Raw genomic sequence first — 12,266 nt, 5'->3', positions numbered from 1 at the left:
TTCTGGCCAAGCTCTGTCCTACCTCCCGGCTCTGTAGTGACCTCTGCTGCAAAGCTCTGGCCCCATCTCCCCACGGCTGTCCCCTTCTGTCCCCTTCTGTCCCATCCTTTACGTCTGGGCTTACAGAAGCCTTCCCTGCCACCCCCAGGACATCGTTCTTTCTCAACCCTGCTTCTTCCAGGCCCTCACCACGCTTGCATCATTTAGTGTCTGTCTCTGCCATTAAAATCTAAGCTCCACGAGGGCAGGGCCACCGTCCGTTTCATCAGCCTCTCGCACACGGGAGGTGCTCAATTTGTTGAATCCACAAATGATGGCACAACCCGGATGAGGATGCTCAGAAGGGACCAAGGTTTTCCAAAATGAAGCGTGGGTGTGAGCACCGGAGAAAGCTGGGTTGGTTAGCTCGTTTGCCTAGCTGGCTGTCTGTGACTGGTTGTTCTGTGCATTTTGATTTCACAGCTTTGAGGCATTTATAGGCTTAGGTTTTGGTTTGCTTACGTAGGCCACCATGGCATTAGAGCCACACCAGTCTAATGGCCTCCGTGTTTAATTAACATCACAGGCTGCTCAGTTCCAGGGGAGCATTTCTGTGGCACTTCTGTGCTTAGAACAACTTGGGAAAGGAGTGACAAACAGCAGGGTAGGTAGGAGACTCACCAGGGATGGCCTGCGCCCCCAGTTCTTGGCTGCCATGGAGAAAAGAGGACTTCCGGGGCACGGAAGTGGGCGGCAGGCCTTGGCTTGTTTGCTGATGATTTTGGGGCAGCCTGGATGTAAAGATCAGAAAGACAGGATCCCTCCACGTCAGTATACTTGTGTCAGGCCAGGTCATTTAAACCCAGAGAGGATCAGTCATCGGGAGTGTGGCTAACAGAAGAGGATTAACTATGGTTTCCCCGCAGGCCTCAGAACCGCTCTTGGGGGCCCATTTGGGGTCCCTGACTCTGTTAGTTCTGCCAAAGTTAAGGTGTCAGTCGGGCCACACTCTCTCTCTAAAGGCTTGAGGGAAGACTCTGTCCCAGCCTCTCCCGGCTTCTGGTGGTTGCTGGCAATCTTCGGCCTCCGTTGGCTGGTAGCTGCGTTGCTCCAGTCTCTGCCTCTGTCCTTCTTTCCTCTGTGCTTCTATCTCTCTGTGTGTCTCTTCTCTTCCTATAATGACACCTGTCAAACTGGACTTAGGGCCCACTCCACTCCAGTGTGACCTCATCTTAACTAACCACATCTGCAAAGATCCTACTTCCAATGAAGGCCACATTTGAGGTTCTAGGAAGGACGTGAATTTGGGGGAACGCTATCCAACCCAGTACACTGACCCTGGCTGTCTCTAAGGGGCGTGGCTCAACGAAGGGCCAGAGTTCAAGCTCTAACGGTGCTGACTGTGGACAGAAAGGGGTTGGCCTGGCCCCAAGTATCCCTGGCACCAAAGGCAAACTAGACTTGCGCTGGCTCCTGGGTGGCCCGTGCATTGCACGGGCGCCAAAAGGCTGCCTAACCCTGGACACTGCCCCAGACCAGAGGCCCAAAGAGAGGCATCCTCTCAAAAGAAGCTCAAAGCACAAAATAACTAGCCAGCTTCATGGCGTCTGACCTGTGCAGGTGCACAGGGCCTGTGCATGAAAGAGCCCCACGCTTGCTTTCACACTCTGCTTTTGCCATCTTGAAAGTCTTAATTTTTAAACAAAGATCCTGTGAAAGATGACACGAGTGGAGCCATATTAAAATAGAGCCGGAGCAGCCATTTCAAAGGAATTGCCTTGCACGTCTTGTTTTCTTCATCTTCCTAACTGGGCCAAACTGCCAACATTCCAGAAGTCAGTAAGGATGAGGGTATCCTGTTTATGAGAACTGATGGCAGCAGGACTTTGCTGATGACCAGATCACTCAGCAGTTGATGAAGTACAAGTCTAGCCTTTTGCCTAATGACCAAACCTCAGGCCAATGTCTGAAGTACAAACCCAGCCTTACCCGATGGAGCACCAGTGAACTCTTCCTTGATACTGAGGAGGATCGAGTCTGCCCCAGGGAGAGAAACCCAAGGCGTCCTGCCCTACATACTCATCTGTATCATCCTCGGGTAGCAGGGGACTCCTGACCTGATCTGACCTGATTTCTTATCTAAAGCTATAGGACCACCCAATAAGCAGACTCCACCTACACTGATACCACTTTAATGACTTTCTTTACATAATCTTTCCTTTGCTTTGTAAAGAGATAACTCACATACCTATGCCTTAAATTTAGCCCTACTCTCAACCCGTTGCAGCTCGTCACTGCCCGTGGGTCCTGTCCCCATGCTATTCTCTAAACAAAAGAGCACTACTGCCAGACCTTGAGAGTCCAAGAAATCTTGCTTTCGACTCCTCGACTCACTGAGCCCGCATCATATAATATGGCTTCCTTTATGTCAACCTTGTGTTGAGCCCGTATCATAGGGACAATTGACAAAACTTGCATGTGACCTGCACGTTAGTTAATAGAATTCTACCAAAGTGAGTTGTCCTAATTTTACTTGGCCTGTGGTTACGTAAGAAAATGTCCTTGGGTGCCGGCCCGGTGGTTAAGTTCGCATGTTCTGCTTCGGCCCAGGGTTTGCCAGTTCGGGTCCCTGGTGCAGACACAGCACTGCTTGTCAACCCAGGTTGTGGTGGGTGTCCCACGTATAAAGTAGAGGAAGACGGGCACGGATGTTAGCTCAGGGCCAGTCTTCCTCAGCAAAAAGAGGAGGATTAGCAGCCGTTGGCTCAGGGCTAATCTTCCTCACAAAAAAAAAAAAAGAAAAGAAAATGTCCTTGTACCTAGAGGGTACATAGTGAAGTACTGAGGCCAAGGATGACGATGCCTGCAACTTGGTAGCAAACGGTTCCCAAAAAAATGCACAATGTATGAATAAAGTACAAATGACAAAGCAAATGGGGCAAACGTTAACAACCAGTAAAGATAAGTAAAAAGTATACCGGAGTTCATTATTCCACTCTTGTAACTTTCTGCAGGTTTGAAATCACATCAACATAAAAAAGTTCCCAGCACCAGCCTCCTCCCAAAACACAGTAAATTATAGGACGAGATCTCGCGACATCTGAAGGAGCGCAAGCAATTGAGTCAGAGCCGAAAGCGACCCCCGCAGATCTTGAGTCACGTGGGGAGAGGCCACGTGACCGGACGCCCGAGTCCAACATGGCGGCCTCCATGGGCCGCCGGCTTCTCTTCCTCCTTGCGCTGCTCGGCTTCCTCCGGCAGGCGTCGGGCGGCCTCGGCTCGGGGTGAGTACAGCTCCCCGTGGAGGGGTCGGGGGGCGAGCCTGACTGGGGGTCCCCCCGCGCGGGGCACAGCCCTCCGAGCTCACGGCTGCCCGGTCCCCGCAGGGCCTCCCGCGACGACGACGTGCTGCTGCCCTACTCCCGCGCGCGCGCGCGCCCCGCCCGGGACTGCGCCCGGGTGCACGCCGGGCCCCGCGAGCACGAGAGCTGGCCGCCCGCCCGCGCGACCCCCGACGCCCGCGGCCCGGCCGTGCGCGCCTTCGTTTCGCACTTCGCAGGCCGCGCGGTGGCCGGCCACCTGACGCGGGCCGCCGATCCCCTGCGCACCTTCTCGGTGCTGGAGCCCGGCGGGCCCGGAGGCTGCGCGGCGAGGCGTCGCGCCACCGTGGAGCAGACGGCGCGGGCGGCCGGCTGCAGCGTGGCCCAGAACGGCGGCTTCTTCCGCATGAACACGGGCGAGTGCCTGGGGAACGTGGTGAGCGACGGGCGGCGGGTGAGCAGCGCCGGGGGGCTGCAGAACGCGCAGTTCGGGATCCGCCGCGACGGGACCCTGGTCACCGGGTGAGGAGGCAGGGAGCCCCCGCGACTGTCGAGGGCAGAGGGCCTGAGATCTGGGTGTGCCGGTCAGCCAACCAAGCTCAGCCTCCGTGTCCCCATCTGCAGAATGGGGACAGGAATACCTTCCTTGCAGACTTTATTCATCCTCCAGAATCGTGGAGCTCTTGCTTCGTGTGAGGCAGTGAGCGGCGCGCTGGGGATACAGCGGTGAACAGGCACACACAGCCTTTGCTTTCACGGACTCTGCCTCGGTGCCAGGAAAAATAAACAAAAGCTAAGGAAGTAATTAAGATCAATTCAAATTGTGTTTGTGCAGCGAAGCAGTGAACAGGGCAAACCGATTGTAAATAGAATGTTGATTTTAGGGAGGGGGATCAGGAAACGCCTGTTTGAGAAGGAGACCTTGGAATGGAGACCTGAAGATTCATCATGAGTCAGTCAAGGTCAAAACTGGAGGAAGAGCGTTGCAGTTAGAAGGAACAGCAAGCGCTGAGAATCAGAGGTGCCTTCGGGCTGTGTGCGTGTGAGGAACTGAAGGAAGGAGCAGAGTATCAGAGGATGACAGGGCTGACTTTGATCATTTAAAAGCTTGCTCTGACCCTGCCTGGAGACTAGGCTGGAGTAGAAGCGAGGAGGCCAATAAAGAGGCTGTTGGAGGCATCAGGTGGTGGTTTCGCTAGGCTGACGGCCTCGGAGATTGAGGGCCTGAGATGAACTTGACATCTGTTGGGGATGGTGGTTTCTATTAAATGAGGTGTAGACTGGGATGCGAGACTGCTCCCAAAGGCTGCACTCAAGTCCAGGACCAGACAGGTTCCTGGGGCACTGGGAGGAATCAAGCAGCTAGACTGGGGCAGGTTGGGGAGCCCCACTACCCCCAGCTGCCCCTGCTGGTAAGTGAACCCGCAGCTGCCCCTGCTGATAAGTGAACCTCGCGCCTTCCCTGTGACCAGATACCTGTCTGAGGAGGAGGTGCTGGACACCGAGAATCCATTTGTGCAGCTGGTGAGCGGGGTCGTGTGGCTGATTCGAAATGGAAGCGTCTATGTCAACGAGAGCCAGGCGACCGAGTGCGATGAGACGCAGGAGACAGGTGGGGGCGGGGAGGGGGCAGCTCTTAAATCTCTCCACAAGTGCTATTCTAAGCGCTGAGGCTCGGTGGGGATTGAGACAGGTCCCTGCTCCCTGCCCTAAGGCGTTTGGATTTTGTTCTCAGAACCGTAAAAGGCTGGGTGGGTTTTTACCTGGAGGCTGATGCCGCTTGATTGACATTTAAGAAGAGCCCTCTGGCTACTACGTGGAGACTGGCTGGGACTGGACAGTGTGGGGGGCGGTCACGGGGGAGGCAGGAAGATGCTGGATGGCATGGACCAGGAGGTCGTGGTGGATCTGCAGGCAGGGGCAGGCAGAGCCCAGGAGGCCTCCCAAAGGGCCAGGTCATCAGCCCAGCGGCCTCTCTTTCAGGTTCCTTTAGCAAATTTGTGAACGTGATGTCTGCCAGGACGGCTCTGGGCCACGACCGGAAGGGGCAGCTGGTGCTTTTCCACGCCGACGGGCAGACGGAGCAGCGGGGGTGAGTGCTGGGAACCAGGCCTCCAGGCCTGGGCTATGTCAGCTTTGAGGAGCTTCGACCCAGTAGCCACCCTTCTGACCCCCAGCCGTTCCTTGGAATGTTCACACCCATCTGGCCCCACCTTCCCACCGGAAGAGGGCCCCTAGGTCTGTCCCACTTTCGAGAACTCACCGTCCTCCTCATACTTGCTCTCAGTCTCCCCAGCTTAGGTTAACTCTCCCGCGCCCTGGTTGGGGTGAAGGAAGGTATCACAAAGTTAGCAGGGAGAAGGCCCAGTCCCAGCTCGGCCATCTGCTCTGTGGCCATAGACAAATCACTCAACCTCTCTGAGCCACTGTTTCCTCCTCCGTAAGGAGAGTGTTAGTTTGCTATTGCTGCCTAGCAAATTAGCACAAGCAGCGCCCATGGGTTAGTTCTGTAGGTCAGAAGTGCGGGAGGGCTCCTCTGGGTTCTGTGTTCAGGGTACCCCATGGACAAAACCAAGCTGCTGGCCAGGCCAGGCGCTTCACTGAGCTTCTGGAAAGGATCCTCTTCCCAGCTCACTGAGGTTGCTGGCAGAATCCAGTTCCTCGTGGTTGTAGGACTGAGGTCTGTGTGTCCTTGCGGGCCGTGGGCCGGGGGCCTCTCAACTCCTGAGGCCGCCCTCCTTCCTCCTCATGTGTGTCCCCTCCCCGGCTTCAAGCCAGCAAAGGTGTGTTGAATCCCGCTAATTCCCTCGAATATCCAGTCTCGAACTTCATCTTCTGCCGCCAGCCAGAGGAAGTTCTCTGCTTTTCAGGGATCCTGTGACTCAGCTGAGCCCACCCAGCTGTCCCGGGACAGTGTCCTCATCTGTGGACAGCTGTGCCGAATAACCTAACACAGTCACGGGAGTGATCTCTGGTTATATTCCCAGCGTCCGGGGATTGGGATGGGACATCTGTGGGGGGCCATCCAGAAATTTGGGTGTGGTGGCCCCGCCGTGGGAAGTAGGACGCGTTAGCCCAGAAACAGCGGTGGGCGTGCTGGGCGCGGTGGGCAGCACTGCTCTTGTGCCGCAGCGTGAACCTGTGGGAGATGGCGGAGTTCCTGCTGAAACAGGACGTGGTCAACGCCATCAACCTGGACGGAGGGGGCTCTGCCACCTTCGTGCTCAACGGGACCTTGGCCAGTTACCCCTCAGATCACTGGTAAGCACGCCAGAGCCCCCTGGTTGAGGGTCCAAGGCCAGGTCTGTCCCCGACTGTCTCAGTCAACAAACATTGAGTACCTACTGTGTGCCAAGCCCTGGGGCTTCGGCAGTGAGCAAGAAGAGCCGAGGTCCCGGCGTCTCACTGCTTTAGGAAGTATACACAGTGTTCCAGGATGATCCAAGGGGACGAAAGGAGGTTGAGTGCTCTGAAAAACCTCTCTGATGATAATGAAGCATGAGCTGAGATCTGAAGCCTGCAGAGGTGGCTCCGTGGGGGTGACAATCTGTGGGCAGCAAGAACAGCATGTGCAAAGGCCCTGGGGTGGGAGGGATTATAAGGGGTGGGAAGAACCTATAAAAGGTCGGAAAAGGGATATTGGAGAGAGAGGCACCCCTTGTGGGCTGTAATAAGGGGATTGAGGGATCGGCTGGGGATGGCCAGCATTGAGGCCTCTCTTCACATAGCATGTCCCCCTGCAGCCAGGACAACATGTGGCGCTGTGCCCGCCATGTGTCCACTGTGGTGTGTCTGCATGAGCCACGCTGCCAGCCGCCTGACTGCAGCGGCCACGGGACCTGTGTGGAGGGGCGTTGCCAGTGCACAGGGCGCTTCTGGCGGGGTGCTGCCTGCGACGAGCTGGACTGTGGCCCCTCCAACTGCAGCCAGCACGGGCTTTGCACAGAGGGTGAGTAGGGGCTCTGGGGGGCAGCTCTGAGCTGGGCTGCCAGCTCCGCCCCCCTGGTCCTGCCCACCTGGCCTCCTCGGTCTTGTCTTGGCAGCTGGCTGTCGCTGTGAAGCTGGATGGACAGGGTCCAACTGCAGTGAAGGTAAGAGCCGCCAGGCCGGCCGGGCACGTGGGGACAGGGTGGGGCAGCTGTGAGCCTCTGAGGCCTGTCCCCCCACCTTCTGATCTGCAGGGTGCTCGCCTGTTGTCTCGCTCCTGCCTCAGACATAAATCCCCGTATAGGGTCCTGGGGCAGCCGCTACAAATTCCACAGACTCGGAGCTTAAAACAACACACTCCTCCTCATGGTTCTGGGGGCCAGAACTCCAGAATCAAGGTGTCGGCAGGGCCGTGCTCCTCTAGAAAGATCTAGGGGAGGCTTCTTCCTGCCTCTTCCTGCTCCTGGGGGCTCCAGTCTCTGCCTCCATCTTCACACGGCCTTCCCCCTGTGTGTCCAGTCTCCCTCTCTGTTCTCTTACCAAGACCCCAGGTCACTGGGTTTAGGGTCCACCTTAAATCCAGGATGTTGTCATCTCCAGATCCTTAACTTAATTGCACCTGCAAAGACCCTATTTCCCAATGGGCTCATGTTCACAGGTTCCGGGAGTAGGACATAGCTTTGGGGAGGCACACTTCACCCCACTGCCACCACCCGCAGCTAAAACCCTTTAGTGGCTTTCTTCTGCACTTGATGGAAAACCTGAACCTCACGGCATGAGCTGCCAGGCCCTGGTGCTTGGGCCCCTCCCTGCTTGCTGCGGCCGCTCTGCTCCTCGTGGGCGAGTCTCAGCTTAGGTGTCACCTCCTCAGAGGCCTCCCTGCCCCCTCCACGGTGTGCCGCAGCTGCCACAGGCGGTCACTTCCCTCTCATGCTTGTGCACACTTGTGCTCCGTCCGACACTTGCTGCCTGGCTCGCTGGCCGCCCGGCCTCCGAGCCCGGAAGCTCTGTGAGGGCAGGGCCTCGGGGCCTGGTGGGTGGTAAGTTCTCCGTAGCTGCTGTGGGGAGACCATGTGAGCCTCCGTACCGCTCTGGGGGTGACCGAGACCCGTTTGCAGTCCTGTTGGCCCCAGCCTGGGCTGGGCAGGGCCGGATTTTGCAAAGAGCCCACCCTCTTCCCCCATCCCAGCTTGCACCAACGGCTCCTTCGGGGAGAACTGTGCCCAGAAGTGCCGGTGTCAGAATGGAGCTGCCTGTGACCCGGTTCGGGGGACCTGCACCTGTCCCGCTGGCTTCACGGGAGACACTTGTGTGCAGGGTAAGCTGGACGAGCCCCCGAGTCAGCCGGGAGGGAGCACTCCAAGGGCACCTCCAGGTCTGGCCTCGGGGAGCCCAGGGGCCACTTCTCCTTCAGCCGGGTTCTGCACACATCCAGGGCCCTCCTGTCTCCTCTCTGCAGAGTGTCCCCTCGGCTGGTACGGGCCGGGCTGCCGGAGGCCTTGTGAGTGTGAACACAGGTGTCCCTGTGACCCCCAGACCGGCAACTGCAGCCTCGCCCAGGCACCCACCCTGAACGACATCGTCTCCCAAGGTACCGCCCCTGCCAGGTCCGCGGGGGCGGGGGGGTTGTGGGGGGGCAGCCCCTCTCCTCGCAGCCCCTCAGCCTCTCCCTGGTGTGTTACAGTGAAGCAGTGTCTCCGGCCATCGGAGGCCACCGTGAGGACAGGAGAGTTCTCCCTTCTCACCGGGTAGGTCCGGTGGGAGCTGGAGCAGGTGTGGGTGGGTGTGGCCTCTGCTCAGGGACTGGGAAAGGCTAGGAGGTGGCGGCTGGGCACCCAGGTGACGTTCCTCCAACATAAGCACAGGGAGTCACATTGATGCCGCCACCTGAACCATCCAGGGAGACGGTGAGCGGACCCTGGTCACCACCCCAGCAGGAGTCCAGGGGGCAGGCAAGGTGTCCTTTCCCTGGACGGGAGACTCACGGCTTCTCAGCTCCCGGGGCAGAAGCGCCGAGCCCTGAGGAGGTCACGTCATGTCTCAGGCCCCTCTGTGCACCCGGGCCTTGTGGTGGGGCTTTATCTCTGCTTTCTAGTTCAGTGGGTCTTACACTTGACCTCCAGGAGGGCGTAGTGAAAGAGACCTGGGCCCACCCCTGGAGTCTCTGCCCCGTGGGTCTAGGGTGGAGCCCAAGAATCTTATTTCATTGCAATCCCAGGGGATGCTGATGCTGCTGGGCCGGGGACCCCGCTCTGAGAGCCTCTCTCCTGGTTCTCACCTCCCATGGCCCTGCCCACTCCAGAGGTGGGAACCAGGTGTGGGGATGAAGGAAAAGCTCCCGGCCTTGTCCTCCGGGCAGCAGCTGGGAGCTTGTCAGTAATGCAGATCCCAGGTCCCTCCAGGACGTCCTCACCCAGCAAGTCTGGGTGAGGCCCCGAGAGAACTCCTGGAATGTGCATTGAAAATGCACCACAGTGGGGACAGTGGCTCCCGGGAGCCCCACGCCCCGGACCTGAAGTTCAGGCTCCTCAGATGCGAGGCTTGAAGCCCCCACACCATGCAGACCTGGAAGCATTGGCAGCTGCCAGCAAAAGAAGGGGAGACGGGGGCTGACGGGCATGGCTTGCAGGCCCCGCCCTGCCACAGCCTGCCTGTGTCCGATTCTGTGTTGAGGGCTTCAGTGAAAAAAAAGATATAGAAAGACCCGCCTGCACCCTGCCTTGGAGGGTGGGGTGCCTGTTCTCGCTGCTCTGTCTCTTCAAGGGCCCTGGAGCACAGGATGCAAACTGAAACCTCCCGGGCATCATTCGGTCCCCACCTGTATTTTCTTTGGCCTGCACGAAGTAAAAATTTAAGATGGATTAGCAGCACCTGAAAATCAGTAATATTTACATAAAAATTTTTTTCATGGCTTCTCTTTTTTTTTTAAGATTGGCAGCTAACATCTCTTGCCAATCTTCCTTTTTTTTTCTTCATCACCCCAAAGCCCCCCAGTACATAGTTTGTATATTCTAGTTGTGAGTGCCTCTAGTTGTGCTATATGGGATGCCGCCTCAGCATGGCTTGATGAACGGTGCCATGTCCGCGCCCAGGAGCCAAACTGGTGAAACCCTGGGCTGCGGAAGCAGGGTGTGTGAACTTAACCACTCGGCCACAGGGTCGGCCCGCCATGGCTTCTCTTGAACTATCAGCAGATGTGGCAGTGCTGGTCCGCGTCCCATATAGTGACTGACCCTGCTGCTTCCTGCACATGTGTCTGGAGTGTGCCCCCCGCCCTGCCGGGCCCATTTTGCTCCTCGACAGTCCCCCCATGTGGTCCCTAGAGACCCCAAACTCTGTGCCCCCATTCTGGGTGGAGGAGGGGAGGGAGGGTTCCCCTCCATCGCTCCCCATCCCAACAGCCCCATTCGGGGTCTCTCTCCTGCCCCCAGGACCACCTGGCTGGCCCTCACCCTGGCCCTGGTCTTCCTTCTGCTGGTCAGCACGGTGGTGAACGTGTCCTTGCTCCTCGGCTCCAGAGCAGAGCGGAGCCGGCACCTGGACGGGACGTACGTCTACCACCCGCTGCAGGAGATGAACGGGGAGCTCCTGGCCTCCGAGAAGGAGCAGCCGGGCGACGCCCAGAACCCCTTCAAGGACTGAAGCCTTAAAGCAGCCCTCCTGGCCTGTTCTGGAGGCTCGTCTCAACACGGTCTCGCTTCTGCAGGGGAAACGCCAAGGCCACTGATTGCCGGGGTGGTCTCGGCCCTGGTGCCAAGTGAAGCTTCTGATAGCCCCTGTGCCTCAGCCCCTCGCCTCGGCCCTCCCCTAGCCGCCTGCACTCGCACCCCCAGCCATACAGTGCTCCCCGGAGAGAAACTGCCTCCTCCCCCGCCTGCCTGTGTCTGCTGCTCACGAGGCCTGTCCCCCAGGGCCTGGCCCGCTGCCAAAGAGCCTCCGGCCCCCTGGGCAGGGCCACCCGCCAATGGAACTCACCGTGGCCACACAGTGCCCAAGTGGCGGGGGCCAGTCAGCCCCCTGGACAGGAGTGGATTAAAGAGACGATGGCCTCCTCAGAGGATCCTTTTCTACAGACCTCCTCACCGACTTTGCCGACAAGAATTCTGTTTCCTGTCACGGGAAGCTCCTTAGAAGGGACGGGGGGGGGGGGGGGGGTGTGAGATCATGTTTACAGGTTTCTATTTTGTCATCCTGCCGCCGAGAGAGTTTTTCTACCACTTGAATAAATTGAGATAATAAAAGGAGTCTCCGGGGGCGTCTGAATTCCGGATCGTGGACTTCGGGCAACTCCCAGGACTGAACAGGTCGGGCTGGGGAACCTGGGTCGGGGGCCGGAACGGGCGGCCCAGCACACACCCAGCTCCCTGGTCTGTTTCGTTCAGTCCTGGGTGACTCCCGCTTTGAGTCAGCTGGAGATCTTGCTGAAATGTGGCTTCTGGGCTGGGGCGGCTGAGAGTCTGCAAGCTGACCGGCTCCCCCATGATGCCCAGGCTGCCGGTGGCTGGACCACACTTTGAGTGGGAAAGATTGATGAGTTCACACCGTGACTTAATTTAAATTAGTTACCAGCATTTAAAAGTCAAGAGGTTAACGCTCCAGATTTCTAGTTTCTCTTTAAGAGAGAGCGAGCTAGGAGCCCCAGCTGACGCCCTCACCAGGCGGTGACTTGCCAGAGCCAGGAATCCACAGTCCCGCTTGGCCTGCCTGCTGTTCCATCACAGCCCCAGCAGCCGGCTTCCCTCGCCTGTGACCTGCCAGCCCTGTGAGCGTCAAGCTTGTCACTGTGGCCGTGAGGGGTCTTCAGGAAGTGCCCGGCAGCCCCATGCCCCCATAAACACATGTCACACTGTGGTCCAGTGGCCTTTGGGGAGGTGAGAGGGAGGAGGTGCCAAGCCTTCATCAGGTCCTCGCACGTCGTGGACTGAATAACGTGCCCTGCCCCGCAGTGTGATGATGCGAGGAGGTCGGGGCTTGCCTTCAGCAGGGTTAGGTGAGGTCATGAGGGTGGCGCCCTGCTGAGGGGGTCAGCGCCTCCTAACG

The 12,266-nt window shown here is 58.1% G+C and overlaps 1 protein-coding gene across 2 annotated transcripts; it reads left to right on the top strand.

Annotated features, from left to right (window-relative positions):
* The first annotated feature begins 3,120 nt into the window (after positions 1 to 3,120).
* NAGPA (N-acetylglucosamine-1-phosphodiester alpha-N-acetylglucosaminidase) lies at positions 3,121 to 11,370 on the top strand. Of its 2 annotated transcripts, XM_046665273.1 has the most exons (11): positions 3,121 to 3,263; positions 3,366 to 3,821; positions 4,772 to 4,911; positions 5,283 to 5,391; positions 6,432 to 6,560; positions 7,043 to 7,248; positions 7,343 to 7,390; positions 8,416 to 8,544; positions 8,686 to 8,817; positions 8,911 to 8,974; positions 10,658 to 11,370. In XM_046665273.1, exons 1-11 carry the CDS (start codon positions 3,178 to 3,180, stop codon positions 10,866 to 10,868), a joined length of 1,710 nt encoding a protein of 569 aa, XP_046521229.1. In that variant the 5' UTR covers positions 3,121 to 3,177; the 3' UTR covers positions 10,869 to 11,370. The 2 variants fall into 2 exon arrangements, with proteins under 2 accessions (XP_046521229.1, XP_046521230.1); XM_046665274.1 differs by lacking the exon at positions 8,911 to 8,974 and having other exon boundaries at positions 10,658 to 10,851.
* The last annotated feature ends 896 nt before the right edge of the window (positions 11,371 to 12,266 follow it).

The sequence above is a fragment of the Equus quagga genome, chromosome 7, assembly GCF_021613505.1.
Source record: "Equus quagga isolate Etosha38 chromosome 7, UCLA_HA_Equagga_1.0, whole genome shotgun sequence".
Lineage (NCBI taxonomy): Eukaryota > Metazoa > Chordata > Mammalia > Perissodactyla > Equidae > Equus > Equus quagga.
Note: the sequence above shows the minus strand (reverse complement) of the source record. Positions and strands in the feature narration are given on the sequence as shown.